Source organism: Camelina sativa, chromosome 17 (assembly GCF_030686135.1).
Source record: "Camelina sativa cultivar CO46 ecotype springtype chromosome 17, ASM3068613v1".
NCBI lineage: Eukaryota > Viridiplantae > Streptophyta > Magnoliopsida > Brassicales > Brassicaceae > Camelina > Camelina sativa.
The window spans coordinates 34,823,417-34,834,709 of record NC_141896.1 but is presented as its reverse complement, the minus strand read 5'-3'; the positions used below and the strand labels follow the sequence as shown (position 1 = coordinate 34,834,709).

Genomic DNA, 11,293 nt, shown 5'->3' with positions numbered 1-11,293 from the left:
CTTGCTTTGTTAAAACAGCCACTAGCTTCATTCTTTTTCTTGAATATCCTCTTTGTGCTTACGACATTGACGTCAGCAGGGCGCTGAGTGAGCTCCCAAACATCACTTCGTGTGAATTGTTCAAACTCATCTTGCATAGCAGCAATCCAGAACTCATCACGAAGCGCCTCCTTGGGATTCTTGGTCTCAATGGAAGAGACAACGCATGCAAATTGCACTACATCAGAGACCTGAGAGGCAGACTTTTGTTTCTCCACAGCCAACTGAGCAAAATGAATCTGCTTCCCTCTGGTAACTCTACCCCCCTGAATCGCACCTATAGCATCAGTAGAGGAGTGATTCCGATGGCCCTGAGAAGGCACATAATCTGGACAAGAAGGTGATACAGGCCTGACAGAGACTACAGAACTAGCAGCTTCTGTCATAGACTTCGCAGCATCAGTTACCAGGTCTGTGCCGGAGACAATAGGCACCTGTGCTACTCGTAGATATGAGGTGTTGTCAAACACTTCATTGACAGTCCCCTGTACGGATATTAGGCGTACAGGGAAAGCAGTGTTGTGCCCGGAATAACTCAGAAAGGAACCTTCATCACTTTTAGAGTCAAACTTATTCAACTGATCCTTATCATTTAAAATATAACACTGCCATCCAAACATATGAAAATAGTGCACAGTTGGAGACTTCCCTTTCCACAGCTCATAGGAAGTCTTGCTTGTTCCTGGACGAACATGCACACGACTGATGATGTAACAGGCTGTGTTCACAGCTTCATCCCAGAACCAATGAGGCACTTGATTTCCATGTAGCATTGTGCGTGCCATTTCTTGCAGCATTCTGTCCTTACATTCAACGGCACCGTTCAGTTCAGACGTTCTTGGTGCAGAAAACTGATGAGTAATCCTTTGATGTTCATATAATTGCTCAAACTTGTCGTTTAGAATCTTACCACCATGATCGCTTCTAATGGTCTCGATTGAACACTTCTCACATTTATTCTGTATAGGCCCCATCAGATCCATGTGAACCAGCTGTAACGCATGACTTGTGCGAATATCTGTTAGAGACCCATGAGATGCTTTGGTCTGTTTTACCTTGTTGCATGGCCCACATAAAGGTGTGGATCACCTTTCAGCTTTGGCAGTCCATGTACCACCTCTTGGTTTGCCAACTTCACCATTGTACGAACATTCACCTGACTAAGTTTCTGGTTCCACAGTTCTGCGTCTAACTCAACAGTTGCATTGAAACATGCCCTTTCTGATTTCCACATGTAGCAATTATTCCCAGATCGTTTTCCTCTGAGTCTGACAGACCCTTGTTGATCAACAGCTTTACAGTCCTTCTTTGTGAAAGTAACATCTAAGCCCTCATCACACAGTTGACTGACACTGATCAGGTTGGCCTTCAATCCATCTACCAAGAACACATCATTCAATTGAGGTTGAGTGGCATCACTAGTTGTACCCTTCCCTCGAATTGTTCCCTTTCTTCCATCTCCAAATGTGACTCTTTCAGCAGCAACGTCCTCTATGTGAGACAAATTGTCAAGAACTCCTGTCATATGTCTGGAACATCCGCTGTCAAAAAACCATTTCGCCTGACCAACTTCAGTTCTATCAGCTGTGTATGCTACATGACAGTAGAGATCATCTTTTCTGACATAGCCTTGTCTCTCTCTTCTCACAGCTGGGTAGAAGCTACCATTATGTACTAGATTTGTCACACGACTCTGAAACCTGAAACACTGGGCCTTGTAGTGATTTAGATGACCACAGTACCAGCATCCTCTTCTCCTGCTGAGACCAGCAGGTTGCTGAGCAGTCTGAGGATAGCTCTGCAGACCATACATTCGTCTCCCCGGTACCTCACGCTGCACAAACATATGCTTAGAATGCATGTTTGCCGTAGAAGCTTGATTATAACGTCCGTTTGATGCAGTAGGTTGTGCTTTGAGTTTTGGCTCAGGGTTCTGCCCTTTAACAAACTGAGTAGACTTGTCAGAGCTGCCCTTTGCAGTGCTTGATTGTCCTGAACTGAGCAAAGAATCCAGATCTTTAGTTCCTTTACTTAGCATTCTGATGCTCTTCAGCTGTTCTTCCAATTTCTTCTCAAGACGCAGAGACTTGTCTTTTTCTTCACTCAGTTCCTTAGACAACATTGCCATGTTCGTCTGAAGCATATCTCTTTCAGCAGATAACTCACTATTATCTTGCGTCTTTTGCACAATAGTCTGAATAAGAAGACTTATCTGATCTTCCATCGACAAACCAACATCCTCTCCATCAGTGTCTGACTCATTTTCCTTGTCAATCTCTTCTGTCAACAACCGATCTTCATCTTCTTCATCTTCCTCGATTACTCCCAGCAGAGTCGTAATGTTGTTCAGAATTTCACCTTTGTTATCTTCTTCACGCTTATAAGATTTAGCAAGCCTCTGTTCCTTTATAGCTTTAAGAGCAACTGACTTAGCATTTACCTTCACTTTCTTCTTTTGAAGCAACTCAAAAGCCTCCGTCATTTCGACAACTTGATAGTACTTGAGTTCATCAAAGTTGAAAGAACCATCAATAGCAGATCTGTGCAGCTGAAACTTGTTGTGAAGTCCTCGGAGGAATTTTTTGACCAGCTTCTTGTCCTTGTATCGTTTGCCCAAAACGGCATATTCTTGAGCAATACTACTCAAACGACTACTGTAGTCTGTTACAGATTCGGTTTCAGTCATTTGCAAATTCTCAAAAACAGATGCAAGATGGTCCAACCTTGTATGTCTGTCTCGGCAAGTGCCTTCAAACATGACAACCAAAATGTCCCATACCTCCTTGGCTGATACACAATCTTGAACTTGATTAAAGATATCCCTTGGCAACGATTCGAAGATGACCATCAACGCCCGTGAGTTATGCTTAGACTCATCCTTTTCTTCAGCTGTCCATTTCTCTTTGTGTTTCTGCACCAGTTCACCTTCCTCATTCTTCTCAGTTGGAAGAGACCAGCCGTCTTCCACTGCAAGCCAGGCTTCCATGCCAATGCTTAAGATGACTTGCTTGATTGAGACTTTCCAGTAACCAAAGTATTCTGGATTCAGTTTCAATGGTCTTTGTAACGCAACACTCTCCAGTGATTTCTCCATACCCTAGTCACAAGATCTCACCTGTTGAAAAAGATACCAGAACCTTTTATCAGGTGCTTGCTCTGATACCAATTATAAAGGTATAGAGAACACAACACACACTATAAAACCCTTGGAACGCGCCAAGCAAACGCTTTATTCAATCTTATAAAATCTTCTGTTTCTTACAAGACTTGAACCTAAGCTTACTCTCTTATCTATCTAACACAACACCCTGTGTAGATCTAAAAGAGTTAAAAAACACACTCTCCTTCAAGACTTTTTGTTTCTTGAAGGTTTACAAATTCTCACCACTTTATCCCCACGAGTGCTAGCTCTTTTTGTGGCTAGCCCTCGTCACTTTATACCCTTCACAAATGATCTCTAACCTAGATCTTTGTGAATCCCTAACTAAAAGGAAATATTCCTTATCCTAAGAAATATCCTACCTTATCTCTCTCGATCAAATATACTTTCAATATTTTCATGTATATCTTGATCCTCTACTTTCTTCCTTCCCACGCATCTTGTCACAGCATCCATAATATTTCTCCACGTCAGTCCATCAGCCACGTCAGCAAATCAGCACTCTGAAACACTTCATAGGCTCCTGTCGTCTTCAGAGCTCTGATGCACTTTCAGATAAGAGTTAAGAGAGAAAGAGAGAGAGGATAGGAGAAGACAGTTGCAGAGATGGAGTTTTTTTTTCCATTGTCGTCAATGGATGGAGGACCGGAGGTTCTTTTAAGGGGGTGTAAGCTTTTTATTAAAAATCCTTCAAAATTTCACCTCTAAAGGTGTGATTTTGTAAGTCATATTTTTGAACTAAAAATGTTAGAAAAAATCTCCTAGAATTACATTTTGTAGCTTTTAAAAAATATTTGTGATATTTTGAATAACAGTGGATTTAAAGTGAAATTTATAAATTATTAACTGAATAACAAGAGATTGTGAATGATTTTAAATGATTTATTTAAATTTCAAATTCAATAACACATGATTTCAGATGATTTTTAAAAATCACTATTTCAATAACAGAGGATTTTAAGAATACTTCAAAATCTTCTAAAATGTCAAGTTCAATACACCCCCGTAAGAATGTGTTTTACACTCAATCAACATTAACCGGTGAAGAATAAATTTTTACCCCAACTTCCAAAATATCTCTACAACACACATTAAATCAACTATGTATCTTTACTTTCATATTTTTATATTTTTTTTTACATTAAAATTTTTAGCTAAAAAAATATTACGATTAAAATATGTAATATAGCAGTAATCGATAAAACATTTATAAGAAATATATATACTCAATTACGTTGAGTCTATGACAACTCAATAAAAATTGAAGAATTAAGAGAAAATTAATTTCACATAATTTATAGAAAATTATAATCACAATGAAATATGAGTATGTGATTTTTTAAAAATGAAAATATAAATTAAAAAAAAAAAAAAACAGAAAGTTTTATTTTAAATCACTACATATTTCAAATTAGTCAAGAAAATTATAAAAAATAATGTAAAATTTTCAATGATATATCATACATGTCGTAATCTGAAATTCTAAGCACATTGATACACGATAGATCAAAATAATTCAAACATGCAAGCAGAAATCAAAATAGATAATCTAAAAAGTAAAAATATTGGAATTTTTTTAAAATATTGTAAACACGATTACCACTTGAATAGATGCCAACACTCAACGCGGAAACCATCATAAGTCATTAAACCAGCAATGAATCAATTAACCAACAAGAATTCCAAAACCAGATTATCATAGATAAACAAAAAAATCAAAATCAACAATAAGCAACAATTTCAATGAGTAAATCAACAACCTAATCAACATGCAACTAGCAATGGTTCCAGTTATAAAACAAGCATAAAACAACAACATCCAACGAGATCCTACATCTTCCTTCTTCGGCATAATCTGAAACAACCTGACCTGCTTTTTAATAATCTATATAATAATAACAATCTGAAAAAATGCCAACAGTTGCAATTTTTCATCGTACTTTTTCGTAACACATATATATGAATATATATATATATATATATATATATATATATATATATTCTTTGACAGAAAATTTCAAAGGTTGCATCTCTCTAAAAAGTTGCATCTGTTAAATGTAGAGTTGTGTCTCTTACAAACAATTGTGTCTATTCAAATGTTCACATCTTTATAAATTTATATATAAGTGACTTCTCATCATTGTATTCAAATTTTCTTTATTTTATATTTTTGACAGAAATTTTTTACAGTTACGTCTCTTTAAAAAGTTGCGTCTTGAATATAGAGTTGTGTCTTTTACAAACAGTTGTGTCTATTCAAATGTTTCCACCTTTAGAAATCTATATATAAATAGCTTCTCATCATTTTATTCAAATCTATTAATAACAATCTGAAAAAATGCCAACAACAGTTGCGATTTTTAGTCGTACCTTTTCGTAAAATAAATATTTATATTTTTTTTGACAGAAAATTTCAACGGTTGCAACTCTCTAAAAGTTGCGTCTGTTAAATGTAGAGTTGTGTCTCTTACATACAGTTGTGTCTATTCAAATGTTCACATATTTATAAATTTATATATAAGTGACTTCTCATCATTGTATTCATATTTTCTTTATTTTATATTTTTGAAAGAAAATTTTTACAGTTACGTCTCTCTAAAAAGTTGTGTATGTTGAATAGGGTTGTGTCTTTTACAAACAGTTGTGTATATTCAAATGTTTACATCTTTAGAAATCTATATATAAATAACTTCTCATCATTATATTCAAATTTTCTTTATAGTTGTGTTAGTTAAAAGAGAATTTGTTAGAAATGATGTCTCAGCACTGTGAGAAATTTATTGCAGTTTGATATATTTTGTTAATCGTTGTAATATTTAATTATATTCAGTCTCTAGGTATACAACCATCTATTCATCGAGGGTTATCATTCTATTGGTATGAATCCAAACCGAAATTTTTGTTTTTAGCTGTAAAAAATGTGGTTCAAATTGGTTTTTCAGAAAATGAGAGCATATTGGCTCGTATATGTTTGTTTTTTTTTTGTCACAAGTATATATATATATATATATATATATATATATTTGTCTACTCCATGTTTTTTTGATTAGGAAACTAATTGTATTATAGAAAACAATATGGATTTCTATATTTTTATTTTAAAAAAAAATCTGATTATGAAATATCAAGGTAAAATAAAAATAAAATATCACAGTTCGTTCTATTATATTTTCTACAGTTGGGAATATTCTGTTTATTGGGAGATGAAAAACCGGTGATCAACAGAAAGATTGACGGTTGAGATGATTGTCCAATAAACTATCTTGACGACAAAGACTTATCTACAACTTCAAATAGGTTAAGGAAATTTGTATATTTAGTTCTAGTCATAATGCACTCAAATTGAAATCTTAACAATAAAAGATACTGAATATGAAATATTATAAAAATTTGAAAAGGTTTTGAATTATGACTGCCAAAAAAAAGAGGAGCGTGTGAGAGCAATGAACCCGGCTGTCCTTGGCCTCCTTAGACGCGTACATTGTGATGCTACATCATACACCTAAATGTTATTGTTATAAGTTCTAACTATTATTCTTCCCCTCTAATATTTATTATATTATTTATTTATGTGTGACTCAGGATAATTAACCAACATCTTACGCGGAGAAAAATAAGTAATAAGTACATCCAATGTTGGATTAACCATATATATATAATGACTATAGGTTGTTTTATATAAAAATATGTTTCATCTATAAGCTGTTTGTATTATAGATTCATTTACAATACTGCCTTTATGAAAATAGATGTATTCTTTTTTTTATATGAATATATAATAGAGTTTTGATTCAAATAAATAAATATGTGATAATTTTCTGTTTAGTTATTTTCAAATTTGAGAGGATTGATAATTTTCTTACTGATTGACTGAATAGTAATATTTATATTCATTTTTTATGAAGTAAAAATTGATTTTGGAAATAGAAATATGTTTGATTTATGCTAAAAAAGATTAAAATAATTTATAGAAAGGAATTTAAACAAATCATTATGTCATTTTAAGAATGGTCCTCAATTAATATTTTGAATATTTGTAATTTATTATATGATTATTTAAGAAATTTATAGTATCTTATACAATGTACTCATAATTTTATCATTTAAAATAAATAAAAAAATTTGAAAAATATAATCATTTACATATCATATTTGACAACAAAAGAATAAGTTGTAACAGTTCATAAAATATACAAAAATATGACTGTAAGGTTAAGAAGAGAAGATACGACTGTAGATTGCATTTAATTATTCTTTAGAAATTAAAAATATTTTACGAAAAATTACAACAAAAAAACACAGATAAAAAGTTACATTGAAAAGATGCGAACGAAAGGTTACGACGAATAAAAGCGAACGAAATAACACGACTGCAATGTTATCTCATGGTAGTTAATCGTAAAAATCTGTTTAATTTAGCATTGATAATTATTTATTTAATCATATGTGAAGGTAAGATTATTTTTTAAAGAATATTTTTCAGTAAAAATATAAAGAATGTTTTAAAAATTTGTATGTTTTTGAAATTTTTATTTGATAGTTTAGGAATTCCAATAGTTTAATAAATAAATTTAATTAAAGAATTTTTGTAATAAATATTTTACTAAAATGAGTTCCCCCGCGATATCGCGGGGGCTCCATACCTAGTATTAATAATAATACAATAAAATATTCCATAATAATTAATTATAACCCTAACAATAAACTAAAAACAAATCAACATACACAACGGAAGAAAAACCAAACCAACTCTAATTTAATTTATATACAATACCAATCATAACCAATATAAACCAGTAATCTAGCATGCTTCTAAACCAGGTTCTAACAATAAAATAACATAAACACAACACAACAACCGAGACCCTAGATCATTCTCCTCCTCATCGCCATGATTCCACGCTACACATGCATTACCTTCACCACAAACACAATGAGATGCGTGAGTATTACCAGAAATACCCAGTGAGGCGATCCTCCCATCTACGAGCTATACACACAAGCAAATCAGGAGTACAACCACAAATAAAACATAACAAACCAGTTATTGAATAGAACACCCAATAACATATTCACCACACCTACACATCATCACACAAAAGAAGTCATACAATCCAATCGCTTAGATAAGCTCACGGTCCCGCACTCACCTTATCAAGCTGATTCTAACAACAAAAACAACCAGGAGAAACTCTCCTTTCGTCTGAAACAGTCCGGAAACGTTCCACAACAAGCCACACAACCAAAAGCAACCTTGAAGCAAACTGGACAGAAACATCAGAAAAGAACAGTCTCAAAGACGAAACACTAGAATAAAAATAAAACCAACCGGAAATTAACTAAACCGACTCCACTCCAATTCTTGATATAAACTCTAATATTTTATATTTTTTCGGGACACGGGCATTAAATAATCATACGGTCACAATTTACTTTTACATGTACCACAAGGAAAAGATGCATAAGTTTCCTTGTTCTAAAAATCGTTCAAGATGACTGATTCCTCGTCGGAAAGGCATCGGATTTTGTTGTAATCAGAAGTTGAAAATAAATAAGTTATTTGCTCTTCTAAACTTAAGAAATCAAATGTATTTGAGTAGATCTATCAATTTTGAGTAAAAATTTAAAGAAAAAGAAAGAGAAAAGTGAATAAAATGAAGAAAAAAACAGGCCGCCATCTAGGGATGCAAAAATAGAAGGAAGAAAATGATTTATACCCTTCATTAAGACTTAAGTTAAAAAAACCAGCCGAATATGTGTAGGGGCTCAAACTCATGACTTTTTAGAGCCCTAACAACAGCCGAAACCAATACCCCAGTTCTAATTTATGTAGTTTGTATCTAAATAACTAATATATACATAAAACTAGGTCCCAATTCATCCCTGATTTTTCTGCTAGGCGCTAAATCCACTTCAGCAGCCTGACTAGAGCCTAGTGATTTGTTAACCAAAAATAAATATTATCATAAATACTTAGTGAGGCGATCCTCCAAACAACTGGACTATACGCACAATGGCAGACCCACGTAGAGTTTATGTGGGTCAACTGACCAGATAAAATATTGAAATAGTATTGTTTTGCATGTAAAGTTGTAAATTCTCAGTAGCATAGTTGGTCTTTCTTTAATAGAGATCCCCCTAACCTCGGTTTAACACCTCCTTACTACAACAATTGTCTCTTTTTCTATTTAAAAAGCTTTTAATTTTTTTTGACCTAGGTAAATTTTTTTCCTGGGTCCGCCACTGTATACACATAAGTGATTAAGACACAATCATAATCAACAATCACAAAACAATCAAACCATGCAACGAAGTAACATAATCCACGCCTGATGGAGGGTGTCGCTCGACACCCGCACTCGACAACACCAATTATTTTCTGGTGTCGATCGATACTATGGATAAAATATTTGACCGACAACTCCACTTAAGTATTTTAGGGGACAAAGTAAGTTTTGATCCCTCAAGAAATATAATGAAGAAGAACGCTATACGTTAAATATAGCTAAAGAGAATAAGATTTGCTATAAAAAAATTTGTTTTTATTAATCATCAAAATATCCTCCCCTTTTTGGGTGTACAAGGTTTCATATTTATATCCAAATAAGGAATTAATGTGGTCATTTAATCCTATGATTCTCTATTAGTATTTCCGTTTTGATTATGCATTACTTCGTAATGCTATGATTTTGAATTGACTGGGTCTTCCCTTGAGCCTCCATTTTGTAAGCCAATCTTCAAGCTCCCTCGTCATCCACCTCGATTTACCGAGTTCCTACTTCCTAGGGAGTTTAGGATTGTCCATAAATCTTATGGAACCCCGCAAGCTGGATCACTTTGGTGCCAAGCTCTTTGCCATTTGGTCCCACAAAGAATACATGTCCTTCTTCTTTTTGAATGGGGCCTTTTATAAAAGATCCAGGCCTATTAGTGGATGTTCCAAGTCAAACAGACACCTTCACTTGACATCACCAGAATCTATTTTGGTGTCGACCGTCACCTCCACTTGTTATCGATAGGCACTTATTGTGTAACCACTCGTGACCATCACATGGTGTAGATCAACACTCATCTGATGTTGGTTGATATTGACGTCCTCTGAAACAACCCTTCCCGTTTTTTTTTTTTTATACCTTAAATTACTAGTGGTCCCATACCCACTAACAACCTAACAACAAAACAATAACCGCGGATAACCAAATAAAACAATTCCATTAATCCAAGAAAATTCCAACATAAATAATCCAATAACATCATAATCCAAACAAAAGATCAACCAAAAGCTAACATCCTACAATGTTCCAATGACCTAATCTAGCAACCTAACACCAGCTAGACCACAATCAATCAAGCCTCTAGAACACCCCTTCATCATCGCCTTGATTCCACGATCACACTTTGCCTTTACCTGCACATCACAAACAACAATTGAGATGCGTAAGTATTATCATAAATACTTAGTGAGGCCGTCCTCCCATCTACTGGGTTATACACACAAGCATATGAGACTCCCAAGTCAACAAACAACAATAACACAATCAATATATCAAACCAGGAAAATAAGACTCGGCAGGTACTAGTGTCGACCGATGCTCAATCGGTGTCGACCGATGCTACAGGAACTGGTGTCGACCGATGCCGGAATGGTGCCGATCGATGCTACTCGAGACGGTGCCGATCGATGCTCCACAAAAGTGGTATCGATCGATGCCTCTTCTGCAGTCACGATCTGCGCGAAACTCAGCGACGAACTCCGATTCCAATCAACACAGAATCGACTCCAAACACGTCTAACCATCTCGGAATTCACTAGAAATCACAAATACAATGTACCCAAGCAAGCAAACACCACAAATAACAAGGAATCACACAAAACAAGGGAGATCTCATGCTTAGATCAACCATGGTCAAGCACTCACCTCAAGAACAGGAAGATTGAATTGAGGAACGTGGAAAACAACACCCCCAGAAGCTCCCCCTTCGTTTCCAGCAACAGCTAACACTTCTACTGCCTCAGATCTCTCCAAAATCTCCAAGAACAAGCCCAGAAAAACTCAAGAACGCTTTTCTCTCTTTTCTCTCTTTTTCACTCAA

The 11,293-nt window shown here is 34.7% G+C and overlaps 1 protein-coding gene across 1 annotated transcript; it reads right to left on the bottom strand.

Moving 5' to 3' along the window:
* Positions 1–1,090: 1,090 nt before the first annotated feature.
* Positions 1,091–3,133, bottom strand: LOC147924730 (uncharacterized). Its single transcript, XM_087496925.1, has one exon. The coding sequence runs from the start codon at positions 3,131–3,133 to the stop codon at positions 1,091–1,093; it is 2,043 nt and encodes a 680-aa protein (XP_087353051.1).
* Between the last annotated feature and the right edge of the window lie 8,160 nt (positions 3,134–11,293).